Source organism: Zootoca vivipara, chromosome 15, assembly GCF_963506605.1.
Source record: "Zootoca vivipara chromosome 15, rZooViv1.1, whole genome shotgun sequence".
NCBI lineage: Eukaryota > Metazoa > Chordata > Lepidosauria > Squamata > Lacertidae > Zootoca > Zootoca vivipara.
Window position 1 is genome coordinate 832,601 of NC_083290.1, and position 27,398 is coordinate 859,998.

General features: G+C 50.8%; 1 protein-coding gene across 1 annotated transcript in view; it reads left to right on the forward strand.

The window, feature by feature from the left end:
• The window catches only part of FOXN1 (forkhead box N1), a 48,272-nt gene extending 20,950 nt beyond the window's left edge, over positions 1-27,322 (forward strand). Inside the window, exons 2-10 of the mRNA XM_035139574.2 lie at positions 3,022-3,162; positions 4,280-4,786; positions 9,172-9,279; positions 11,824-11,951; positions 15,170-15,266; positions 20,571-20,778; positions 23,314-23,442; positions 23,635-23,817; positions 25,553-27,322. Coding sequence (XP_034995465.2) covers positions 3,043-3,162; positions 4,280-4,786; positions 9,172-9,279; positions 11,824-11,951; positions 15,170-15,266; positions 20,571-20,778; positions 23,314-23,442; positions 23,635-23,817; positions 25,553-25,842 — 1,770 coding nt within the window. The 5' untranslated portion in view covers positions 3,022-3,042 and the 3' untranslated portion in view covers positions 25,843-27,322. The remainder of the gene's footprint in view (positions 1-3,021; positions 3,163-4,279; positions 4,787-9,171; positions 9,280-11,823; positions 11,952-15,169; positions 15,267-20,570; positions 20,779-23,313; positions 23,443-23,634; positions 23,818-25,552) is intronic.
• Positions 27,323-27,398: the final 76 nt, after the last annotated feature.

The following is a 27,398-nucleotide window of genomic DNA, read 5'->3' on the forward strand; positions in this document are numbered from 1 at the left end:
ACGACTAAACGACTAAACAACAACAAACAGGGCTGCCTTCAGATGTCTCCTAAAAGTCTGGTAGTTGTTTTTGTCTTTGACATCTGGTGGGAGGGCGTTCCACAGGGCAGGTGCCACTACCGAGAAGGCCCTCTGCCTGGTTCCCTGTAACTTGGCTTCTCGCAGCAAGGGAACCGCCAGAAGGCCCTCAGAGCTGGACCTCAGTGTCTGGGTTGAACAATGGGGGTAGAGATGCTCCTTCAGGTATACTGGACCGAGGCCGTTTAGGGCTTTAAAGGTCAGCACCAACACTTTGAATTGTGCTCGGAAACATACTGGGAGCCAATGTAGGTCGTTCAGGACCGGTGTTATGTGGCCTCGGCGGCTGCTCCCAGTCCCCAGTCTAGCTGCTGCATTCAGGATTAGTTGTAGTTTCAGAGTCACCTTCAAAGGTAGCCCCACGTTGAGCGCATTGCAGTAGTCCAAGCGGGAGATAACTAGAGCATGCACCACTCTGGCTAGACAGTCTGCAGGCAGGTAGGGTCTCAGCCTGCGTACCAGATGGAGCTGATAGACAGCTGCCCTGGACACAGAGTTGACCTGTGCCTCCATGGACAGCTGTGAGTCCAGAATGACTCCCAGGCTGCGCACCTGGTCCTTCAGGGGCACAGTTAACCCATTCAGGACCAGGGAGTCCTCCACACCTGCCCACCTCCTGTCCCCCCCCCCAAAACTGTACTTCTGTCTTGTCAGGATTCAACCTCAATCTGTTAGCCTAAAGTATTAAAGCCTGGTGCCCCTTCTGCCCGGCTTAGAAAGGGAGGCACGTTGCTCATGCGCACGACAACAGCACATCGGGATGTCACACGTGTGTGACATCAGCCCCCACAATTGCCCTCGCAAGCAGGCACCTCTGGCAGCCCTAACTTGTTCCCCTACAAAATATTTCACCACATGCCACTGTCCCAGATTGCTGTTGAGAAGCACAGCTGCTTCCGACTGTGGAGGCAGAGCCGAGCCATTCTTGCCATCCATAGCCCTCCTCTTCCATGGATCTCTCCAGTCCTCTTGGATAATAATAATAATAATAATAATAATAATAATAATAATAATAATAATTTAAAAACTGGTTGTTAGGAGGCTTACAAATCTGGTTGCCTTACCACAGTTCCATTGAGTTTTCTAGCATTCACCTCTGGTTTCCCCCCCCCCTTTTTTTTCCTTTATCTAATTTTAAGGCGGTGCCGTCTTCTCTTATCAATTGCACAAACGGCTCAGTAACGTGTTATTTACAAAGCACTCATCCTTGCAAACAGGAGTGTGGCGAGTGAAATGAAATAAGTTCCCTGTGGAAAACCCCGGAGCGTCAAATCTAGGCCAGGGAGAGAGGGGAGGGCCATTGGATGTTTTTGTTAGGGAGCAGAGAGAGATTCATTCGGTTGGCAATCTGAAAACTGCATCCCAAACTGAATGTGTGAATGCAGATGTCTGGTAACACTTGCATTCCTCCAAACATTGTGGCGTGGTTTTCCAACGAAGTGGGGGAGGGACATGCGTGTTATTAGAGGAAATAAGATAAAGGATGCATCTGCGGAAGGTTCTTTCAAAAATCCATATATTGTGTCCATGTGTACATTGAGGAGAAATTTGCACAGAAAATGCTGGTGAATCTCCACCTGGATTTTTATTTAGAAAGGTTGCAAGCAGATGTAGAAACCAAGCAAAACCAAGCTGCCCTGTGGCCCCAAGAGATTTGGGGTACCCTTCTCTTGGGCCTCATCAGTTTCCCGCAACTTTCGCCCAGATTTTGCACCCAAAGGCTTTATCTCTGGAAGTTCCAGCCTCATCTATCAGTTTCGGATTAAACAAAGAGGCAGGGTTGTAAAAATGCTTTAAAAAGTCTCTTTTGTAGTTCAAAGGGGGTGTTGGTGAAAAAAGAAAAAGGGATGTTTTATCATGAGTAAGTTCTGCTGAAATATTTGCCGCCCAGGGGGATCAGCAACGGAAACCGGGTGTAAAAGCCCCGGGAGCTTCAGAGATTGGGAGGAAGGCATTCCAGGCGAAATAAAAAAAACGTTTGCAGGTGCCTCTCGGGATTGTCAGAGGTGCCGGCTCCATTCTGCTCCGCTTACGAGAGCAGTAAGGCAGCCACCTTTTCATCCCAGGTGTCGCAAAGGAGAGATCGAAGTCGCCGGAGCCAGCTCTTCTTAAATATCAAAAAGTAGGCAGTTTGGGGGGATTCCTAGCTGGTTGTCTGGCCAGTGTTTTGGGCTTCTGCAGGTGGCAATGGTGGGCTTTTGGTCTGGTCTGGCTGGCTCTATTTATATGCTCTTGTATGGCGCTTTGATGGAAAGTGGATAGGAAAATCCTTTCATTCCGCTCTCACAAAGTTACAATGCAGGGCCATCTCCTGAAGACTCAGGACCGGGGAAGGAAAGACCTTCTTTGTGTAGAGAAGTGTTGGAGTCTGGAACTCCCTGCCACAGGAGACAGCGATAGCCACCAGCCTGAGATGAGTATTGATGGCTACTAGGCATGAAGGCTCGGCTCTGCCTTCCCAGTTGGAGGAAGCAATGCTTCTGTATCCCAGTTGCTGGGAGCCCCAGGAGGGGAGAGGGCTCTTGTGCTCGGATCCTTCTTGGAGACTTCCCTTTGGGGCATGTGGCTGGCTGGCCCAATGGCAAGGGTCTCCTGGTGCTCTTATGGAACCTCCATTCCCAGAGGCAGTCTACCTCGAGTCCTAGGTACTGATGGGCATTTGGCTGCTGTGAGAACACTAGATGGGCCATGGGCCTGATCCAGCAGGCTCCTCTTACCTCCTGAACCCACCATCTGGCAGATGAACAACTGAGCAGAAATTCACTCCGTTGTCCCGTCAAAACCAACAGCTATCCTCTTGATTTCAAGGAGATGGAAGCCCAGCTCCTTTCCTTAGGATCAGATGCCATGAAGCGCATCCTATTGCGAAACTCAGAAAGTCTCCAATTCATCTGAGGTCAGGTCTTTATTTCCCCACCTGGTTGTTCTTCTCTGTTGAAACAGGATTCTTGACTGGCGTCGGTGATGGTTTCACTGCTCCAAGACCAAGCTAGCATTACCTTTTCGCCTTCGGATTCTCTGGACAGCAACCCACGCGGTGACCGGATGCAGACCCATGACAATTCGGGGTCCCCCATCCAGCAGGTGAGAATCCTAGAAGGGACCCCCGGGGGCCATTTAGTCCAGCCCCCTGCATCGCAGATGAGAATGGCCATGCGGTCCCTTCCCCACTTGACCAGTGTCAATCCAGGAGAGGTGTTCCTGCTGGACATCAACTCCCAGCCCGTCTGACCATTGGGGCCACAGTGGCTGATGGGAGCTGGAGTCTCTTGACATCACGTAATGAGCCAGTGTTGCCTAGTGGTTAGAGTGTCGGACTAGCACCCAGGAGAGACCAGGGTTCAAATCCCCCACTCAGCCATGTAGCTCACCTGGGTGTTGTGAGGATAAAATGGAAGGGACCCCAAGGCTCCTCTAGCCCAACCTATTGTAAGTCAGGAATCTCCCCTAGATTCCCATAGAGTTTGACTTACTTATCTTGTAGGGATGGTTGGGAATAGTGCCCAGCTGGGTTTGGGGTTTTTTTTGGGGGGGGATAGACAGGATGGGGAGTTATTACCTGGGTAGGCTGGGGCTCCCTACCTTGAGATGCTGCTGGGTTTACAACCTGGGACCCTTCTACCTGCCAGGCATCTGCTCTCCCAGTGAACTAACCCTCCTCAAACGTGTTTGGTGGCTTTCAGGCCGGGGGTGTCGCAAGGGGAGTGCTGGCCACCCCGGGTGTCGTGCCTGGGGAGGGTGACAAAATCCCTCTGGGCGGATTGGCATGGCGGCACTCACACCCCCGGCGGGTGGATGTTTGCGATTGGCATGATCGCCGTCGTGGAAATCCACCTGCTGATCGAGCAAATACGCCCGGTGATCAGTCTGACCTTACACACACACACACACCGGGCAGGTGGCATTTGCACCCCCCAGTGGGCGGCACTTGCATCCCTGGTGGGCAGTTTTATGCGATCGGCAGTCGGGTTTTCATGAGCGGCGGTCGGCGCTGGCACCCCCGGCGGGCAGTGCTCGCACCCGCATCCGGTGGCGCTGACACGGTTTAATGTGATCGCCAGGCGTATCTGTCTCGCGGTCAACCCTCCCTAAAGAAAGCTCAACAACTTTGGGCGATGTTCCCAAAAATTGCAATGTGGGGGGTGACCCCCCCAAAAAATGCACCGGGTACCACCTGACCTTGCTATGCCTCTGCTTTCAGGAGACCCCGGGCTTCTGCTGCCCGTCGTATGATGGCGAGGCCCAGGCCGAGAGGACGCACCTGGAGTCTTCCCCGAGCTCCAGCACCTCCTCCCCGCCCCCTGAACACATCTACAGGAGGTTCTCCGCCAGCCAAGGTGCCCCAGCTGAGCAGGAAGCCTTCCAGGTCCCTTCCGGCGCCGCCGAGAAGTTCAGGCGCTACAGCTACGAGGAGAGCGCGGTCGGCACCTGCGGCCGGTTCAAGAGCTCTCTCCGCAACACCCCTTTCCACCCGTACAAGAGGCAGTTCCCAGAGGAGACCTTCCCAGAAGCTCAGCAGGCCCTGGCCATGGACGGACAGCTGTTCAAGGCAGCAAGCATGGACGGCTTTGAGGAGATGTGTGGGCCCGCCATGAGCAGGGAGGCGGAGATGTATCTCGCGCACCTTCCCAACCTCTCCTCCGAGCCGGCCTGGTGCAACGGCCTGCAGTATGGCAACCCTGGGCAGGAGCATCACCCCCAGGCTATGGTGAGTTGGGCGAATTCTAATTAAACAGCGGCAGTCCTTGGGAGGTGGGTTCGAACTCTACGGTTCTGTGATTCCATGACCTCAGAAGGTGGTGGACTCTCCTTCCTTGGAGGTTTTTAAGCAGACGTTGGGTGGCTACCTCCCAGGGATTCTTCAGCTGTGATTCCTGCATTGCAGGGGGTTGGACTGGATGACCCTCGGGGTCCCCTCTGGCTCAAAAATTCTACGCTTATTATGTCCACCAAAATGATCAATGGGATGGGGAAAGGCTTTTTAACATAGAGAAAAGTCTAGGAAGACGCAAGATCATAGAATCATAGAGTTGGAAGAGACCACAAGGGCCATTCACTACTGGTTTTCTCAGTAGTGATGTATGGAAGTGAGAGCTGGACCATCAAGAAGGCTGATCGCCAAAGAATGGATGCTTTTGAATTATGGTGCTGGAGGAGACTCTTGAGAGTCCCATGGACTGCAAGAAGATCAAACCTATCCATTCTGAAGGAAATCAGCCCTGAGTGCTCCCTGGAAGGACAGATTATGAAGCTGAGGCTCCAATACTTTGGCCGCATCATGAGAAGAGAAGAATCCTTGGAAAAGACCCTGATGTTGGGAAAGATTGAGGGCACTAGGAGAAGGGGACGACAGAGGACGAGATGGTTGGACAGTGTTCTCGAAGCTACGAACATGAGTTTGACCAAACTGCGGGAGGCAGTGGAAGATAGGAGTGCCTGGCGTGCTATGGTCCATGGGGTCACGAAGAGTCGGACACGACTAAACGACTAAACAAAAACAACAACAACATAGAGAAAAGTCGAGGAAGAAGCAAGATAACAGAATCATAGAATTGGAAGAGACCACAAGGGCCATTCAGTCCAACCCCCTGCCAAGCATCCGTCTGTCTCGGCAGACAACGGAGGAGCGTGGCTTTGGGGGTGAAGTCGAAGCATCTGATAGTTGCAGTGCATGGCAGAGGTACAGCAAATCATGCAGGCCGTGAAGAAAGTGCATAGCTCAATGGAGATGTCAGTGCCGTGCGCGGCAGCCGTGGAAAATGCAAACGCTGTGCTAACGGTCATTAGGAAAGACATTGGAAACCAAACCAGCAATATCATAATACAAATCTCTGGTGTGATCGGATTTTGAATCCTGTGCCCTGGCATATTGCAGAGCTGGAACGGGTCAGGGAAGGGCCAGATGATCAAGGGGAGGGGTGACTCCCCTATGAAGAAAGATCACAGCCTTTGGGACTTTTCAGTTTAGTGAAGCAGTGATTAAGAGGCGACATGGTTTAAGTTTATAAAATGATAAACTTGGGCTGGAGAGAGTGGATAGAGAGAAGTTTATCTCTCACTAGAATTCCTGGACATCCCATGAAGCTGAATGCTGGGAGAGATGAAAGGGATCTCTTTCTTCACGCAAAGTTAAACTGCGGAACTCCCTGCTACTGCAGGAGACAGTGATGGCCAGCAACTTGGATGGCTTTGAAAGGCTTAGGCGAATTCATGGAGGAGGAGAGGGCTCTGCTCTGCTTCTACGGTCAGAAGCAGCAACGCTTCTGAATACCAGTTTCTGGAAGCCTCGGGAAAGGAGAGGGTTTGAATTCTGAAGGCAGGTTGCTCAAAATGGGCATCTGGTTGGCCACCGTGAGAGCAGGAGGCTGACTAGGGAGGCTCCCACTGGCCTGATCCAGCAGGCTTCTCTTCTCGTCTTCCTAGGCGTCCAAAGCTACTATTTCAAGGAGATCACCCCCGAAAGCGGCACATACACACACTACTCTTTCTGTTTAACTTTCGGTCTTAGGCTCTACAAGAAGTTCCCGGCCAAAGAAAAGAGGGGGAAAAGAGATGCGTTATACCCATTAATTAAGACATTTTAAAATCACTTGCTGCCTTAATTAGAGGTGTAACAGTCACAAGGTCTCCTGGCTGGCAAGACGCATTCTGGAGTTGCAAAGGATTGCAAAGCAGTCGCCAGCTGCCAAGCCTCTTCTGTACAGTACATTCCGGCTGCAACCGCAGCAGAACCAGGGCGAAAGGAGTTTCTTAGAGCCACCATCAAGTCCGATGGCCCTTTTCCAGCTCCTCCCCCCTCTTGCTTGCCCCTTCCATGCCTAGAAAGCCTGAGTCCAAGCTGCTTTCCATTTCTCCAAGGCTTTTTTAGGTATGCATCCGAGCGATTTTGCCTTTGGAAAACCTGCTACACAGGAACAAGTTTTAATGTGCAGAAAACCCAATTGCCGTTAGTTCCCTCCACCGGGAGGTGTTGAAAGCCACCAGCATGGATGCCTTGAAAAGAGGATTAGATAAATTTAGGGAGGTTGTCAGTGGCTGCTAGTGGGGATGGCTGCACTCTGCCTCCACGACTGGTGGAAGGCAATGGCTCTGAATGCCGGTTCCTGGGAACGAGGGAAGGAAGAGGGCTATTGTGCTTGTGTCCTGCTTGTGGTCTTCATTTGGGGGCATCTGGGTGGCCCCAGATGAGGACAGGAGGTTAGACTAGACACAGGCTTCCTCAAACTCAGCCCTCCAGATGTTTTTGGTGTGATCCCTAGCTAGCAGGACCAGTGGTCAGGGATGATGGGAAATGTAGTCTCAAAAACATCTGGAGGGCCGAGTTTGAGGAAGCCTGGACTAGAAGTTCCCCCTCTGGCCTCATCCAGCTGCTACATGCTTCTGATCCTGTTATTGTTGCATGCCACCCCAATTTCTGAGCAGTGTGAGATTCTGGGGTACCAGGCACTTACATAAAGACTATGGTATCTTTGTGATCTGTGTCTCTGAAGACGGTTTGGAAACTTCAGCTGGTGCAGAATTTGATGGCCAGCTTGCTCATCGGAGCAAGACGGTTTGAGGATATTACACCAGCGATCCTGGTCTGACTCCACTGGCTACCAATTAGTTTCCGTGCCCAGTTCAAAGTGCTGGTTTTGACCTATAAAGCCTTAAACGGCTCAGGGCTGCAGTACCTCAAGGACAGCCTCTTTCCAGATGAACCGTCCTCCCTGGACCCTGAGATCATCTTCTGAGGCCCTTCTTCATGTGCCACCTTCTCAAAAGGTTCGGAGGGTGGCAACACGAGAGCAGGACCTTCTCTGCAGTGGCTCCCCATCTGTGGAATGCTCTCCCCAGGGAAGTTCGCCTGGTGCCTTCATTATACACCTTTAAGTGTAGGCAAAAACGTTCCTTTTTAACCAGGCCTTTGGTTGATTTGATTGACATCCTATGCCCTTTTAAAATGTGGGGATTTTTTTTGGGGGGGGGAGGTTATTGGGTTGTTGTTGCTTTTATTTTGTTATTCATTTAGTGGTTTTATATTTTGATTTTCTTCTGTGAACCACCCTGAGACTTCCTTGTATAGGGCATAGTAGTAATAATAATAATAATAATAATAATAATAATAATAATAATACACCTCAAAAAGGCCATGCTGCTCCCATAACTGCAGCTCCATTTCTTCATCAGCTTGCAATATTTTTAATATTAAAAAAGCTACATTTCTGTGCCTTCCCCCCCAATAGACACACTTCTCTACATAAATACATTTCCTGATATGTGTCATCAGCAAGCCACTGATAGAACACATCTTTGAGCATTATTTTAACGAACATAAACATTTGGTAGCCCCTTTCCCCTAATATATGCATTTGGCTTGCAGTTTTTATTTTATTTTTATTTTGCATGGCGCGATTCAGAATTCCAAAGCACCAAAGCCATTGATAGCCCTCTCTTCTTCCATGAATTTGCCTGAACTTTTAAAGCCATCCCAGTCGGGAGCCACCGCTGCCTCCTGCTGGAGTGAGTTCCGCAGTTTATTTATGGAGTTCATGAAAAAGTCCTGCCTTTTATCAGCCCTGAATCTTCCAACACTCGCCTTCATGTCCATGAGCTCAGTTGCTGGTCCTCGTCAGGGTAGAACCCTTGGAATGGATCTAAGCTACCCACATCCATTCATTGCATTGTGGCTCTACTCCGAGTAGTACCAACACTGAACACAGGCTTCCCGCACCTGAGGTTTTGGTTTTTTAATATGGCACCATAGAATCATAGAATCCTAGAGTTGGAAGAGACCCCAAGGGCCATCCAGTCCAACCCCCTGCCAAGCAGGAAACACCATCAAAGCATTCTTGACATATGCCTGTCAAGCCTCTGATTAAAGACCTCCAAAGAAGGAGACTCCACCACACTCCTTGGTAGCAAATCCCACTGCCAAACAGCTCTTACTGTCAGGAAGTTCTTCCTAATGTTGAGGTGGAATCTTCTTTCTTGTAGTTTGAATCCATTGCTCCGTGTCCGCTTCTCTGGAGCAGCAGAAAACAACCTTTCTCCCTCCTCTATATGACATCCTTTGATATATTTGAACCATAATGTTCTTCTCTCGTCCACCAGGAAACGGAGGTCAAGCTGAAGACCCCACCTCTGGAGGAACAGACCAGCCCCTACTGCTACCAACCTCAGGCCCCACAGATGTTTTGCCCCTCCCACCCTTACCATCAGGTAAGGCAGGACGGGGCGACCGCGGGACCCTCACCCACAACACGAGTGGCACCAGATTGCAGGGTCCAGCAGCTGAACTGCGGAACTCCTTCCTGCAGGAGACGCTGGCAATCACCAACCCAGATGGCTCTGAAAGAGGATCGCTCCCATTTCATGGAGTTGGAGGGAAGCTAGCGAGGGCTTTGCTCTGCCTCCATGGTCAGAGGCAGTAAATGCTTCTGAAAAACCAGTCGCTGGAGTGTGTTCGAATCCTGCTTTCAGGATTCTAAGCCTCTCAGTGCCTACCAGCCACAAATGAATCCGCTCTACTTCCACGGTCAGAAGCAGCAATGCTTCGGAAAATGAGTTGCTCGAAAGTGCAGGAGATGAGAGTTGCTTTCGCACTCGGCTCCCGCTTGCGGGCTTCCCCCAAAGGGCAGCTGGTCGGCCACTCTGAGAACAGGGTGCTGGACCAGGCAGGGCAGGGGCCCAATCCAGCAGAATGAGCCACTTCCAGGTTGCCATCATCGGATTCCTTGCGCAACACGTCCTAGCCACCTCTGACTGCCTGACCAACCCCTCTGTCATCCAGGGAGGTCAGCGTCCTCCTTCGTTTTTGGCCCTGACCAGCAGAACGGATTCGCCTCGTGTTTTACTGGGTCAAGGTAAGGCTGACTCAGTCAGAAACCATCTCCTGGCTGGCCTGGAGTCACCTGCCCATCCACCTTACGTGCCAGCCTTGCCATCGTAAAACTCCCGAAAGGCGGCTGGACCATTCTGCTGTCCCTCGTTTGCCTATAAAAAAAAATGAAATAACACACTTGACTCCGACTGCCTTGAAACTCATAAAACAGAAATGGCCTTTCAAAACAGCCCGTAATGAAGACACCTCCGCCAGCTCCTGCCCCAACTTCTGAAGGAGAGACTGAAACCAATAAAATGGGAATTGCAGCACAAAGTACCTCCTTGCCTGGTCCCAGAACCGCAGGTGAGCAAGGTGGGGCAGGTGACCCCTGGAGCCTCGCTGGAGGGCAGGACGTGGCCCCAGATGCCAAGAAAAGCCCCGGCGCATGATCTGACCCCCCAAGCGCACCAGAAGAGCCCCATTTGATCAGACCAGTGGCCCTTCTGGTCCAGCTGCCTCCTGTTCTCACCGTGGCCAAATACCCCTCATAGCCTAGGAATCAAGATAGACTGCCACTGGGCCTGGAGGTTCCATGAGAGCATCAGAAGACCACTGTTGGGTCAGGCCAAAGGGGGCCCACCTGATCCAGCGCCCTCTTCTCACAGTGGCTGACCAGATGTCCCAGTCAAATCATAGAATCATCGATTTGAGGATGATGTAGTCCAACCCCCTGCAAGGGAGGAATCTTTCGCCCAAAGTGGAGCTCAAGCCTACAGCCCCAAGATTAAGAGCAGAAAGCCCACAAGCAGGACCTGATCCTTGCTGGATCAAGCCAAAAGGGACCCATCTAGTCCAGCAACAGCTGTCCAGAATTTGTCCGGTCTTCTTTGGAAGCCCTCCAAGTTGGCGGCTCTCACTGCCTCATGTGGGAGGGAGTTCCACAGCTTAACTCCGTGCTGTGTGAAGAAGGACCTTTTCATCTGCCCTGCATCTTCAGCTTCATCAGAGTTCCAATGTTATGAGTGGGGGGGGGGAATTGTCCACATAGGGGAGTCCCTCCGTTCCCTTGATCATCCCTAACCATTGGCCATGCTGGCTGCCCAGAGCTGGTACGGCAACATTTAAAGGGCTCACAATCTCCTTGCCATTAATATTCCTCTGTAGGGCTTTGCAGCTTCTGCAGATGCCCTGAGGAAATCTCCCCAGGACGGGCTGCAGAGAGCAGAGTATCGCCCACGACGCAAGACAGCACCTTCCCTGGGTACCCAAGAGCTTTCTGGGCTCGGTTCCTGGGGCCTGGGGCCGCCTCCCTCCCCTCAAGCAGCCTGGGCTCCCTTGGCCTTGAGAAGGTCTCTCCTTGTTCCCTTAGAAATGCGTAAAGGAACACTAATAAAGGATAATGATATGCAGCACCCTCGGTGTTCTTTTACAGAGCACAAGGAGTTAGCGCACGGATGGACTGTGGAACTCCCTCCCACAGGAGGCAGCAAGGGCCACCAAGCTAGGTGGCTTTAAAAGACAAGTTTGTGGAGGAGGAGAGGGCTATCCAAGGCTACTAGTCATGGTGGCTGCAAACCAGGGCTTCGGCTGGCCGGCATCATAACCTCTTTGTGACTTTGCTTCTGTTGATGGAGGTTCATGCAGCAATTTTGATATTGATTGATTGATTGATTATGGTTCTTGACCAGCACAAATTTTGATATTAATTATTTTCGGTCAGGGATTCCGTAGCTGTGATCCCTGCGTTGCAGCGGGTCTGACTCCCAACACTACAATTCTATGAATGTTTTAAATAGTCGTTTACCTGTGTTGTGTTGTTGTTTTTTAACGCATGGGTTCGTTGTGTTATTCTTTCTGTAAATCTCTTGGAGTTTGTTTTGGTTTTTTGCACTCTAGCCTTTTGTACAACGAAGGTCTCTCTCGTCTCCTTGTGTCCCTAGTATCCTGCGGGGAACAGCTACCCGTTCTCCTACATCTCCAGCTCGCAGTACCCCTACCAACGAATCGCCCCCCAGAGCAGCCAAGAGCATCACCAGCCCCTCTTCCCCAAGCCTATCTACTCCTATAGGTAAGCCTTTACACATTCGTTGGGGTGCTTAGAACCTGCTCTTTGGTAAGATTCCCCCAAGGCATCTTAAAAGAGACAGAATAGCAAGATCAGTCAAACAATCCGTAATGGGAAAGCACCAGTAGATATTGGCTGGTGAAAAAGAGAAATTCAGGTTTTTCACTTCAGTTTTTGGAGTGATGTCTAAAAGGACACCAGAAGAGCCTGCCAGACCAGGACAAAGGCGACCCACCCAAGCCTGTCCTCACAGTGGCCAAATACCCCCAAGAACCTAGGAATCAAGATAGACTGCCTCTGGAGCTGGAGGTTCCACGAGAAGAGGCCTGGCTACCAAAGGGGGCCAACCAGGTCAGCATCCTGTTCATACAGTGGCCACCCAGAGGCCCACAAGCAGGACCCCTGACTGCAACAGCCCCGTCCCATCTTGCAGTTGGCAATTGGAGGTAGGCTGCTCCTGAGCCTGGAGGCTCTGTGTCGTGATCCTAGCCAATAGCCTTCCCAAAGGCCCATTGAGTGCGGCAGTCTGTTCTCACAAATGCCCCACGGAACAGAGGAATCTAGATAGACTGCCTCTGCAATTGGAGGTTCCATCAGAACGTCGGAACCAGCCACTGACTAACCGGGATGCCTGTAGGAAACCCACAAGCAGGACTCAAGGACAAGAGCCCTCTCCCCTCCTGCGGTTTCCAGCAACTGGAATTCAGAGGCATTTGTTATCTCCAACAGTGGCTAGGAGCCACCAAGAGCGAACTGTATCCTCCATAGATCCCCTTTGGAAGCCACCTGTTTGGGCAACTAGCAGACTCCTGCAGTAGCCAAGGCTGTGTCAAGAAGGACCTGGTCTGGCCTGAACCTCCAAATGTCCAGCTTCATGGGGTGCCCCCAATGAGTTCCAATAATAATAATAATATTATTATTACAGAGTTAAAAACTGGCAGTGATCTACCCCTTTTGGGGGGGTTCAGGTCAAAGTTGTTAAGCTTTTTTAGGGAGGAGGAAGGCCCATTTTTAGGGGTTCAGGTCAAAGTTGTTGAGCTTTTCTGAGGTGGGAGGAAAGCCCTCTTTTTGGGGGGTGAAGGGCTAAAATGTTGAGCATTTTTTAGGGGAGCCAAAGTTGTTGAGCTTCTTTGGGGGGAGCCAGTGATCTACCAGTGATCTACCACAGACGTCCAGTGATCTACCGGTAGATCACGATCTACCTGTTGGACGTGCCTGATTTATACCCTGCCCATCTGACTGGGTTTCCCCAGCCACTCTGGGCGGCTCCCAACAGAATATTAAAACCACGATAAAACATCAAACATTCAAAACTTCCCTGATCAGGGCTGCCTTCAGATATCTTCTAAAAGTCAGGTAGTAGTTTATTTCCTTGACATCTGATGGGAGGGCGTTCCACAGGGCGGGCGCCACCACCAAGAAGGCCCTCGGAGCTGGACCTCAGTGTCCGGGTTGAACGATGGGGATGGAGATGCTCCTTCAGGTATTCTGGCCCTCAACATAAGAGCAAGATGCTGTAGCACGGCTGCTGACACCTGGACTCAGAAATCTGCACCAGTTGCGGATCTGCTACTGGGCCAAGTTCAAGGTGTTACTATTAGGGCATAAAGCCTTTAACAACTTGGACAGGTTCACCTGACCCTCTTGACCTGCTGCGCTCAGTCAAACTGGCTCTGTTCCAGGTGCCACATAATCCCTGTTCCACATTTGCAAGGATGCAATATTTTTGTGTGGCAGCACGTGCCCTGTGGAACTCCCTGCCTATTGATGTCGCTGCACTCTTTTCAGCGCCTGCCAAATACATTCCTGTTTAGACAGGCCTTTCCAGATGCCTAGAAAGTTGAGTGGTGATTTTAATCTGTCTCCGTATTTTAACTTTTTGTATGTTTAAAAGTATGGCTGTAAGTTTTTCTTGATTTTCTTATTTTATCTTTTCATTAACTGCTTCGAGGGTTGCTGTTTTTTACATTCAAGCCATGCAGACATTCTGTGATATAAATGATGGATTGAATAATTAAAAAGAAGAAGAGTCTGCTGGCCCATCAATCCTTCTAGTGACAGACTTTGTGTCAATCTGCTACCGTATATACCGGTATTTTGGAAAGTTCCTTGCCTGTCCGCAATGTGAGTGGACACCTCTTAAGAAATCAGAGCTGCGTGTTGCCTGACGTTTCCTGAGAGAAAGGAACCGGTTCTTTTCTAGGTTTGGACACAATTGGGTGCCATTTTAAATCAAGACAGCCGACAACCTTTCAAAACTGTCCTGATTTCAACCAATTTTTTCATTATGGTTCCTGAGATCGAGGAGCAGGATTTTTGCTTAAATTTGGAGATACCAGTAATTGGACGCCAGAGTGCGTCAAGATGGTGGACCGAACTTCCCAGAACATCACAGACTCTTTTTCATTCCTTACCATTCCCAAGCAAGGCGAGGCATTTGCTCGATTATTTTGTGAAACGTATATCCCGCTTGATTGTAAAAAGATACGCAGCAAAGCGGCTTACAATTTAAGACCTTTGAAAAGTTAAAATGGCAATAGACTAAGATTAGAAGTCGCATCCGCTTTCTCTGCATCCGGTCAGCCATGTCTAAAAAAAGAATGTTTTTAACAGGCTCCCAAAAGTGAACAGCGAAGGCGCCTGCCCTAATATCAAGAGGCAGGGAGTTCCGCAGTGTAGATGCTGCTACACTGCATGATCAAGTTCTTACAAATGCAGGAGGGGGGGCCATGTGGCGCTGCCTGAAGGGGTCAGATGGGCACCTGTGGGGCCAGGTGAACCCAAAGCTAAACCGTACCCTCCAAGTGTCCTGATCTTCCAGGGACAGTCCCGGAATTACAGAAACTGTCCTGGTTTCTGATTTGATCCCGGACTGTCCTGGTTTTCCTTATTCCTGCCCTCCTCATCTCGATTAAAAGTGGTGGAGAGATCAGGTGCCGCACTCCAGACCTTTTCGGAAACAGGAGCCTTTGCTGTGTGCGTAGGTTCAAAAACGGAGTCTTGTTCATACGGAGAATAAAATCTCGGCACCAAATGAAGAAAATGTAAAGCCCTCTCTGTAATCTAGTGCATTGCAGTAATCCAGTCTTGAAGGAAGCAGGGCATGAACTATGGCTGCCACAGGGTGCCAAGGTGCTAGTCCCTGTAAAGCAAAAGCAGAGAAACTGAAAGAAGCTGAACTTTAACATCCCTTTCTTGTTTTGTTTTTCTCCTTTTGGCAGCATCCTCATATTTATGGCGCTCAAGAACAGCAAAACTGGGAGCCTCCCGGTCAGCGAGATTTACAATTTCATGACGGAACACTTCCCTTATTTCAAGGTAAGCTCTTGTGGCGAGCAATGGATCGTTGCAGATCTGTAGGCCTGAAAACTCAGATTGGGAACACTCCCAGCTCTCCCTGAGATGCTCTTGGAGATTGAACCTTCTGCACGCAAAGCAGGTGTTCTGACCCTGAGCTGGGCGATTTCCCCCACCAGGCCTCGTGCCACTTCCTCCAGAAGGAAACCAAAGTCGATCACTTCCAGGAAACCCGCCCAATGCTGGGCACCGCCTGACTTGATCGATCGGTTCTTCTTCGGTCTCGCAGGAGGTCCCCGGATTTCTTTGCAACAAACGCAAGATAAAGAATTTTTAAAGCAAAATTGGGCATCGTAGAAGAAACAGCAGGCAATATTTCAGCTAAGAACATAGAAGGGGGAAAAAGCCTGCTGGCCCATTTAGGCCAGCTTCCTGCCAGATTGGTGGCCATCTCTGCCTCATGTGGCAGTGAGTTCCACAGTTTAACTCTGCGCTGCGTGGAGAAGGGCTTCCTTTTCTCTGTCCCAAATCTTCCAACATTCCGTTTTCTCGGATGCCCCCGAGTTCCAGTGTTACAAGAGAGGGAGGAAAACTTTTCCTTCCATTCCTGGCAGAATTTTATGAGCTCTCTGGTTACCTCTTCCTAGCCTATCCTGCCCTTTCTCCTTCTCGCATGTTTCCACTCTCAGCCTCACGGGGCAAATCCTTGCCCCCCCAAAAAAGGCAGAGATCGATCAGAGAAGGAAATCCCTCCGTTGCTCTCAGAGCAGAGAGAACCAAGGGGTTGAGGAGGGCACAATTTGGGAATAAAATACACGGAGAGAGAGTGAAAAGACAAACGCTGGGAAATTAACTTTCCCTCGTCGTCTGGGCACTGGAAACAGCAGTGTTGCAACTGCCCCTTTTTCTAGTTGAAACACAGCACTCTGACTCCCACGTCCATGGGGAAAAAGGGGCAGGGAAGGGCACACACACCATTTGAGCCGCTTTGAAGTGCTTCTCCTCGCTCGGCAGAACCAGATTTCAAAAAGGGAGAGAGTTTTGCAAGAGCCCAATAACTTTCCAAAGATCAAGGGGTTCTTGCCAGGCTCAGTAAGCAAGCAAGCAAGGCAGGGTGTGCAGCAGGCAGGAGGAGAAAGCGAATGTTAAGCTGGGAATCTGCTCGTGGCAGTGACTCTTTGCCGCCCTGCGCCAAGCAGGGTGGCAGGCAGAGAAGGTGGTCTGGAAGGGCTTATAGAGGCACGGAATTGTAGAGTCGGAAGGGACCCCCAAGGGTCATCTAGGCTGCAAGGCGGGCTAGCTTGGGTGGGTGTAAATGGTTAGCGCAAAGAGAGGTTATTCCATTTGTTTAGTTCACAAAAATCTATATTCCACTGGATCGTAAAAGAAAACTCAACAAACACCTCAAAGTGGTTTAGTAAAAGAATCAACAAATTATCAGTAAAAACCCAGCTACCTTGGTTCTCAAACTTAATCCATTCTGGAAGTTCGTTCCAAAACCAAAGCGTTCCAAAACCGCGCTTTCCCATAAAAAGTAATGTAAAATGGATTAATCTGTTTCAGACTTTAAAAAAACAACAACCCCTAAAACAGCAAGTGAATTTTACTATCTAACGAGACCACTGATCCATAAAATGAAAGCAATAAACAATGTACTGCAGCCACACAATCAATCGATCAGTAGCTGAACTGGATTCCGCACAGTCACAAAAACAAAAAAAAGAGCCGCAAAACACAAAATAAATAGCAAAAACAGACAGACCTCGGCATAACACTCAAAACACTCAGTAATGGCCAGCAACCTAGATGGCCTCAGGAGAAGATTGGACCTTTATAGAAGTGTATAAAATTATGCACAGTGTAGGGAAAGCAGACAGTGAAAGTTTTCCTCCCTCTCTCGTAACACCAAAACTCACGGGGATCCCAGGAAGCCGAACGTTGGAAGATTCAGGACCGATGCAGTGCATCGTTAGACTGTGGAACTCCCTCCCACAGGAGGCAGGGATGGCTGCCAAAGTGAATGGTTTTCAAAAATGATTGAATCCAGGGAAGAGGAGAGGGTTGTTGATGGCTGCTAGCCAGCATGTTCTTATAATTAAAATCAATGGTAAGATGAAAACCAGATGAAGGCACTTGTCAAGGTTGCCCAAACAACAAAGTTTCCGGCAGGTGCCGAAACGGATACGGCGAAGGTGCCAGCCTGATGTCAATCAGCAGGGAGTTCCAAAGTGTGCCTCTGAGTATTAGTTGCTGGGGACTCCGAGTGTTGCTGCGGCTTCTCTTGGGGGACATGGGCTTGGCCGCTGGGCTGGAGTGGACGAGGTCCTCTTGGGCCTGATCCGGCTGCAGCGCTCTCCCGAAGTCATATCCTGGGGGAGACCATTGCTTACCGCAGAAGATGACTCCAGAGAAGCGGACACGGAGCAATGGATTCAAACTTCAAGAAAGGAGATTCCACCTCAACATTAGGAAGAACTTCCTGACAGTAAGAGCTGTTCGGCAGTGGAATTTGCTACCAAGGAGTGTGGTGGAGTCTCCTTCTTTGGGAGGTCTTTAAGCAGAGGCTTAACAGGAATATGTCAATATGCTTTGATGGCGTTTCCTGCTCGGCAGGGGGTTGGACTGGATGGCCCTTGTGGTCTCTTCCAACTCTATGATTCTATGACACGGGAAACAAGTTGCAGAACCTGACAGATTCCCGGGAATATGTCAGAGAGAAAACAGGGAGCCAAAAAAATTAATTACAAAGGCAATTAGCTAATCAGCAGAAACACAGGACAACAAAGGCAGGCATAGCTCAGGTTTCTGGAAGTTGGAGGTTTATATAATCGCGTTGCCACTCCCAGCGAGGAGACATCACCTCATTGACCACTAACATCACACCTCTTGCCAGAGAACCAGATCCTATCCTAGGTTGTCCATTGCCCAGCGAGAGACGCCATCTCGTCTCAGAGGTTTTGTCACCAGGAATGCCCCTTTGGTTAAAAGGGACTGGCTATCCTTCCCTTCCCACTGCGGCTCAAGGGGAATTGGTGGTGCTCTGTTTCTGATCAGCTCCAAAGAGAGTTTAGGTTGTCATACAACCCTAGAATTCTCACGTTAGACGGGACCACCAGGGGTCATCTAGCCCACCCCCACCCCTGCGATGCAGGGATCTCAGGTAAAGGATAAGCGGGGAAGGAGCCTTGGCATTCGGAAGGTCCCAGGGTCAATTCTCAGTGACATCTCCTGGTGCGGCCGGGAATGTCCCCTGCCTGAGACGCCAGCCAGTTTAGGCAATGCTGAATTATATGGACGAAAGCTCTGGTTCCATAGAAGGCAGCTTTCTCTGGTCCCTCTCCCCTTTATTCGTGAGGTCCAGAATCTATATTTTTATGGGAACAACTGTATGGCAGCACAAACGCTTCCAGAGGACGGACAGCTTGGGCCCCTAAACCTGTCAAGTGCTGGTAAACGCCTGCTGCAGGTTGAAAGAAGATTCCACCTCAACATTAGGAAGAACTTCCTGACAGTAAGAGCTGTTCGGCAGTGGAATTTGCTACCAGGGAGTGTGGTGGAGTCTCCTTCTCTGGAGGTCTTTAAGCAGAGGCTTGACAGCCATATGTCAAGAATGCTTTGATGGTGTTTCCTGCTTGGCAGGGGGTTGGACTGGATGGCCCTTGTGGTCTCTTCCAACTCTAGGATTCTACCGTATGATTCTATTATTATTATTATTATTATTATTATTATTATTATTATTATTATTATTTTAGTAGACACATGTATCCATCATCCCCCCCCCCACTTTCTAATTGAGGCGTGATTAATTACATAGGGAGCTTCGCCCGAGGCAGAGGAGAGCCGTTTGTTTATCTCATTAACCAGAGAGAACATGAATTTAAAAAGGAGGAGGTTGTTTTGCAGAGATAATTAAAGTTCATTGTCCCAGCAAAAACAACCACCTGGGTTTTTTGACCCCGGAGTTTTGCTTTCTTTTTTTAATGTTAAAAGCGGGATCCGGTTGTCAAACTGCTCTTGTTCATTAGCCGCCTTCCAAAATATGGCTCCCGAGCTCCCAAGAACGCCACGGTGCCAGGCGCTGGCTGACGGCAGCCTTTGCCATCCTGGATGCTTTGAGCCACACCCTCACCCAGCCCCAGCCAGGATGGGTGCAAGGGAATGTGGCTCTTCTAGAAACGCAATCCTGCCTCGTACGTTTCTAACCTCGTCACTTCCCATCCGAGGATCCCACGCTCCGCAATTAGGTCTGAGGTGTTGCTATTTATAAAAGCTACGGGGCTGGGCTGATGTCTTCATCGCTGTCACGTTCCCTATTTAGGAAGCTGCTCTAGACAGGCCCATCGAGCTCAGTGCTGTCTGCACGGGCTGGCAGCAACTCTCCAGGGTTTCGGGCCTTTCCCCGCCCTACCTGGAGATGCCAAAGGGGACTGAACCTGGGACCTTCTGCATGCCAAGCAGGGGCTCTGAACCGCAGCCCTTCTGCAATCGCCACACAATTGGGCCCAAGCTCTTGGACAGACCACATTACTCCCTACAAACCTGGCCAGCCTCTGAGATCCTTGGGGGGAGCCCCCTCTTTGCCCTGCCCCCCCTCACAGGCCTGCTAGGTATGAATGAAGGAGAGGGACTTCTCGGTGGTGGCTTCTCCCAACCGTTGGAACTCCTTCCCTCGAGAAATTAAACCAGTGCCCTCCATGCTGCCCTTTCGCTGGCAGGTGGAGATATTCTTATCTGAGCACAGCTGCCTGGTGTCTTTTGGTTTTTTTGCTTTAATAGTGTGGTGCTGTTTTTATTATCTGTATTTTAATAGATCGACCTTTTTTTACCTTATTTTAATTCTATCACAGCTGAAATACTTTTTAACAAAAAGCGTTCAGCTTTTCATATTTTATCTGTGCCATTTTATTTTGCGTAAGCTGCCTTCAGAGCCCAGGCACTGCTAAGTGTTTTTGCTCCAGGTTTTCCAAAACACTGCAAAGATCCGATGCTGTTCAGCTCTGCCTTCGACAACCTGGTGCCCTCCAGATGTTTTGGAGCACAGGATCCGGCAGCCAGCATGCCCAATGGCTAGGGATGATAGGTCACAAGCTCCTGGAGAGTACCAAGATTGGGTGGGCACAGATCTTGTTCAGGTCGGCTTTTCCTTTTGTCGGGTGCAGGAATCGCAATCAGGCTCAGGGAGAACTGAAACTGCTTCTTGCCGCCTGCCTCCGATGGAAGTTTCTGCCACAGGAGAAGTTGAGGGCTGGTCGAGCTGTAACAAAACAAAGCCCTTCTCCTCCCCAATTAACTTCCGTTTGTTTTTGTGCCCGCCTCCCTCCCTAGACAGCTCCGGACGGCTGGAAGAATTCGGTCCGCCACAACTTATCCCTGAACAAATGCTTCGAGAAAGTGGAGAATAAGTCGGGCAGCTCCTCGAGGAAAGGCTGTTTGTGGGCGCTGAACCCGGCTAAGGTGGACAAGATGCAGGAGGAGCTGCAGAAGTGGAAGAGGAAAGACCCCATCGCGGTCCGGAAAAGCATGGCCAAGCCAGGTGGGCAAGGGGCATCGCCACAGTCCCCCCCAAACATCCTTTGCAGTTGGTGCATTCAGGAGTGGCTGGGTCCTGTTGAGACTGGCAGAGCAGGAGGCATGGAGCCAACAGCAGGGGGCGCCAGAGCCAATGCAGGGCAGAGCCAACTCATTCTGGTTTTGCCCTCTCCTCTTCCTCCTCCCTGCTGAGTTCCAGAAAGGGGGGGGGGAATGAGACTACGCCCAGGGTGTCTTGAATGATGGTCAGGGGTGCTGTGGGCAACACCGTCCCTCTTTCCTTCCCTCCCTCCTCAGATGCCCTCAGATGCGTCTCTGCCTCCCCAAAGCTTGGTTGCAGCAGCCCTGGCTGTACAGTAAGCTCGAATGGTGCCTCTGGGGCTGGCCAGGGGGTGCTGGTTGTCAGAGTAAGCAAGCAAGTAGGCGAGGGAGCCCAGCCAGCCAGTCCTCCAGCTCTTGCTGTTGGGAATGGATGGACAAGTCCCAGGTCTCTGTGGGGCAGTGTGAGGTGGCACCTCTCTTTGGGGCGGGGGGGGGCAGCTCAGAGACTTGGGGGGGGGGCAGCAGTGGCTGCCCAGAGGAATCTCAAGCGGAGAGGAGACTGAGGGAACCCTCCCCAAGGGAGGGTGTTTGGGAAAGGGTGGTGCCGCAGAAAGAAGGTAGTTGGTCAAGGGAGCCATGAACTCGAAAAGGTTGAAAACTTCTGTGCTAGGGGGAAGGAGGATTCTGGCAGCCCCAGAGACTGGCAGGCAGCAAAAGGCTGTATGGTGGAGGGAGCAACACTTGAGACTAAGGGGAAGGAGGACGCTGGCAGCCCCAGAGACTGGCAGGCAGCAAAAGGCTGTTTGGTGGGGGGGGCAACACTGAGTCTAAGGGGAAGGAGGACGCTAGCAGCCCCAGAGACTGGCAGGCAGCAAAAGGCTGTTTGGTGGGGGGGCAACACTTGAGACTAAGGGGAAGGAGGACGCTAGCAGCCCCAGAGACTGGCAGGCAGCAAAAGGCTGTTTGGTGGGGGGGGGGCAACACTGAGTCTAAGGGGAAGGAGGACGCTAGCAGCCCCAGAGACTGGCAGGCAGCAAAAGGCTGTTTGGTGGGGGGGGGCAACACTGAGTCTAAGGGGAAGGAGGACGCTAGCAGCCCCAGAGACTGGCAGGCAGCAAAAGGCTGTTTGGTGGGGGGGGGCAACACTGAGTCTAAGGGGAAGGAGGACGCTAGCAGCCCCAGAGACTGGCAGGCAGCAAAAGGCTGTTTGGGGGGGGGGCAACACTGAGTCTAAGGGGAAGGAGGACGCTAGCAGCCCCAGAGACTGGCAGGCAGCAAAAGGCTGTTTGGTGGGGGGGGCAACACTTGAGACTAAGGGGAAGGGGGATGCTGGCAGCCCCAGAGACTGGCAGGCAGCAAGGAGGCTGCTCAGCAAGGAGCAACTAAGGGGGAGGAGGGGCATGCAAGGCCACCTCCTGGGTTGGTTGCACAGTAGGAAGGCAGGCAGGCGGGTGATGGATGTGGAAACTTCTATGGTGGGGAGGTCACCTAGCCTGCAGCCGTTCAGGTGTTGTTAGACTGCAACTGCCGCCATCACCAGTCCTTTGGAACTCCCTGCCTCTTGACATCAGCACCTTCACTGTGCTAGGTCCAGTGCCTGCTTCAAAGCCCTTTCGTTTATACACAAAGTCCATCAAGACACTGACATGTGTTTTAATCTGGTGTTTAGGTTATTGTTGGTTTTAATGTTTGTTGTAAATAGTTTCCCAGAAATAAATTCTGGGGGAAATGGTTGCTCCTTATTCAAAATGATTGCCTTCCTGAAAGGACATAATGCATGGAGGAGAGAGTTATTGATGGTATTAGCCATGACAGCTCGGCTCTGGGTCCATGGCTGTGCCATAGATGATGGGCCACTGGCCTGATCCTGCAGCCAGCTCTTCTTATGTCCTTAACCAGCTTTTGAGATCCCCCCCCCTTTAGAATAAATGTTGTAATTTTACATTGTCATATTTTACTCCTAATAAGAGATCAGAAAAAAAATAGTTATTAAAGAATACTGGGGGGAAATTGTAGAATATATTTGAAAAAATTCTGTAAACAATTTAAAATGTTAGCAGGATTAGAATAAATTGAGCAGTTAAAACTATAGACTGAGGGAAGAACTGGAAAAGAAATAATAATAATTAGAATACGCAGCAGTAAAGGGAAAAGGAAATGAACCCTGGTGCAAATGTTGCAAAAGGATAAATAAAAACTGTAAAAGTTATATTTTCCTGCAGAATAATATGATTGGATGGGACTTTTTCCTACAGAAGAGTTTTATTTATGGATTATTGCTGATAATCATCATCAGTAAGTGATTAAAAATAGTAATAAAGGCCCAATTCTGACATGATTCGCAGCTGGATGGTCTCTTGCAGAAGGCCACTCCTGGCAGAATTAACACATCTTAGAAACATAGAACTACAGAATTGGGACCTCCAAGGGTCATCTAGCCCAACCCCCAGAAATGAAGGAATAAACATGGCTTGTTTTGTTTTCCTTTGTGTTTTAGAGGAACTGGACACCCTGATAGGGGACAAGACAGACAAGATGAGGTCCACCCTTCTGGCCTGCACCCCGACCAGCGGCTTGGCGAGTCCCCCCATCTCCCGGGGGCTGCCGCTCCAGCATCACCCCCTGTGTGAGCCCCCCATCTCTTCCTCTTCCTCCGGTGCCCCCCACGCCCATGGGGCCCTGCCCTCCAAGCCCCTGCAGCCCAGCATGCTGGGGGCCCCACAGACTTCCTGCTACGGGGCCCCTCCCCAAGGGTTCTCCCAGGTCTCGCCCACTTTCCTGCAGCCGGGCGGCCCTCAAAGCCTTCTCCCTTCCGCAGACGCCCAGAACGGACACCCGGGCCAAGACTCCCCGCCTGGGGGCGCCCAGGCCCCTCCAGGGCGTGGGATGAAGATGCTGGCCGTGGCACGGGGCGCTGTGCAGGAGGTGCCCATGGCGGAAGGCGACCTCAGCCACGACGTGGACGCCCTGAACCCATCGCTCACTGACTTCGAGCTCCAAGGTGCGCAGCCCTGTTTCGAGGGAGTCCAATCAAGGTTCTAGTCCTCATGGGTCCTGGTTTCAATAGCAGGAGAGGAAGCTGCCTTCTCCCAAGTCAGCCCACTGCTCCATCTAGCTCAGTAATGGCTGCACTGGCCGGCAGCAAGGGCTCTCCAGGGAGCCTCTCCCAGTCCTAATCCAGAGATGGCCAAGGATTGAATCCATATCGTGATGTCGCTTTCATAATTTTTGACCTGGCAATACAGGATATCACGAATCGTGTGTGTGTGTGTGTTTTGCTATGCAAAAATCACAATTTGGGGGAATCTGTGCAGCCAGCCAATGCTTCTACATAGCTCCCTCCTTATTTCAGACATTGTGATATACAGTGGAACCTGGGTTTCCGAGCGTAATCCATTCCAGACGACCGGTTGACTTTCCAAACGTTCGAAAACCGAAAGCTCAATACAGAAGCCTCAACACAATGCGGAAACTCAAAACGGAAGCCGCGTAGCATGTTCGGCTTCCAAAAACCGGAGCATTTACAGCGGTTCCTCTGGTTACGAACGCTTCAAGTTACGAGGTCCGCGAAACCCAGAAGTAGCTGCTCCTGGTTGCAAACTTTTGCCCCAGGATGCGAACGGAAATCGCGCGCTGGAGGCCCCGTTAGCCAAAGCGTGCCTCAGGGTAAGAACGGTTTCCGCTTAAGAATGGACCTCCGGAACGAATTAAGTTTGTAACCAGAGGTACCGCTGTATTTCCAGGTTTTTGGCATTCGAAAGCAGAAACGTTCGACTCCGGAGGCATCCAACGACTGAGGTTCCACTGTATCGGTATATTGCGATGTTTAGCTGGCAATATATCGCGATGTTGAAAACCAGATATTGCCCAGCCTAGATATTGCCCTAGCACAGGGGTCACCAAACTTTTCCAGCAGGGGGCCGGTCCACTGTCCCTCAGACCTTGTGGGGGGCCGGACTATATTTTGGGGAAAAAATATGAATGGATTCCTACACCCCACAAATAACCCAGAGATGCATTTTAAATAAAAGGACACATTCTACTCATGTAAAAACACGCAGATTCCTGGACCGTCCGCGGGCCGGATTGAAAAGGCGATTGGGCCGCATCCGGCCCCCGGGCCTTAGTTTGGGGACCCCTGCTAGCAGGTGGCTTCCATCCTGCTTAAACAGCCTGGGAGGACAAAAAAGGAGTGTATTCCCTCGGTAGCTAGACAGGCGCTGATCACAGATCTATGGAACAACATCCAGCAACCCAATGAATGCCACAAATGCCTCTGAACAGCAAGCAAGGAGAGTTGCTTGCAGGATTCCCTTTGCAGGGACCTGGTTGTCCACATAGTGAGGCTGGACTAGACAGGTCCTTTAGGGCCTGATCCAGCTCTTCTTACGGAGGTCTGTTGTGATAGCAGAACCTCCCTGCCCAGGGGCAGTCTACCACTACATTACCAGAGTTGCTGTTGCCCTCAGCTTCTGCTTATGGGCTTGCAATAATGGTCATTCTATGATCTGTGAGGACAGGAGGCTGGACCAGATGGGCCCCCCTTGGGCCTGATCCTGCAGCAGCCAGCCTCTTCTGTCCTTATGGAACCGCCAGGCCCAGAGGCAGCCTGTCCTGGCTCCTAGGTCCTTAGGGGCATTTGGCCATTGAGAGAACAGGACGGTGGCCTGGGCGGGGACCCCTTTTGGCATGATCCAGCAGAGGCATCATGGGGGGGTCTGTTTCTGTCATTGCAGGAAACCTCTGGGAGGAACTGAAGGACGACAGCCTGGCTAGCGACCCCCTGGTGCTCATCGCCTCCTCCTCTTCCTCCTCCTCCTCTTCCTCGGCGCCCGGCCCCTGCTTCTCAACTCTGTGCCAGATGGATGACGACCACAGCGGCAAGTTCGGTGCACAGGCTGAGGCTCAGCACCACAGCTTGCCCGAGATCCACCTCACCACCCTCTACTCTGCCTTCATGGACCTGGAGACGGGGGCGCCTTCCTACCTGAATAACTCCGGCTCCAAACCGGTGGCTCTGGTCTAGGCCGCCAGGCCAAACGGAGAGTTACGCCCGTGCCAACGTTGGGTGTGGAACCCCAAGCCAAGTCCGCCATGGACGCCCAGCAAGGAAACAAAACTCATTGCTTCTGGACCCGGACTGCAGAGAACTGAGGCATGCCCAAGTGCCGTGGTGCAAAAATATAGATATGCACAGAACCTTAGAATTGTATAGTCGGGGGGGACCCTCAAAGGTCATCCAGTCCAACCCCCTGCAATGCAGGAATTGCAGCTAAAGAACCCCTGACTGTCCCACTTCTGCTGAAAAACCGCCAAGGGAGGAGCGTCCACCACCCCCCCCTCCGAGGGAGTCCTTTTCTCCACTGAACAGCTCTTACGGTTAGAAAGTTATTCCTGATGTTTCTCTGGACTCTCCATTCTTAGCATTTGAATCCATTGATTTGGGTTCTCCCCTCAGGAGCAGCAGAAAACAAGCCGGTTCCATCTTTTCAAAACCCAGATTGCCGTAGGCCCCTGGATCGGTGAGCCACAGTTAGCCAGAGATCTGCTAAAACCATGTCGGCATCAAAACAGCGTTCCTGGAGAAAACCTGGCCGAGGCTCACAGGGAAGAAGGCAGGCGGCAAGCAGACTCCCGTTCCCCTTTATTTTCAAAGCCCATCTCTTTTCAAATACCCCTCAGCCTGCAACATTCTGCTCAGCAACCACAAATCTCAATGCCCTCTTGGAAGTAGGTTTGGGGGCCTCAAGGATGTGTGATGTACAGAGGCTGTGGCAGGATTAGAAATATATATATGTGTGGATGAAGTCTCTAACTCAGTGGCTCCCAAACATTTTTGGGCCACCACCACCATCCTCAGCTCCATAAATTCATCCTTGGTGCCCCGTACCCTATCCTCCTCCCTTACCAAAAGTTTTATTCTGAAGACACTACAGAAGACAATGCAGTCGTGCCTTGGATCCCGAATGCCCTAGAACTCGGACCTTTTGGCTCCCAAATGCCGCAAACCCGGAAGTGAATGTTCCGGTTTGCAAACGTTCCTTGGGAACCCGAACGTCCCTTCTTTCATCTAATCAGAAGCCGCAATTGGGTTTTGGAAGTTGAACAGGCTTGTGGAACGGATTCTGTTCGACTTCCAAGATACAACTGTTAACCCAATAAAATTCAAGACAGTCCCAATTAACTATGCATTTATTCCAAACCAACTGAAGGCCATTTAGCTTAATTCAATAAAATGGATCAACGTAGAGTCGTAGAATTGTAGAGTTGGAAAGGACCCCCAAGGGTCATCTAGTCCCACCCCCTGCAATGCAGGAATCACAGCTCGATAATCTGACAGGTGGACATCCTTCCGAGGTCATCTGCCCAAGGTCAAGCGTAAGCCTCCTCGATGTCAATGTAGCTTATTTCTGAAGGGGCTCATCCTTGATTGCATGACAGATCCCCTACAAGAACACGTACACCTTGTTCTTTTCAATAAAACAGTGAACCTGCTCATTTTAAAATGCTTCTTTTCCTTATATGCAGTAGGAAGTCGTAAAGTTTGCTTTCTTTCCCATACGCACACTGAACCATAGGCAG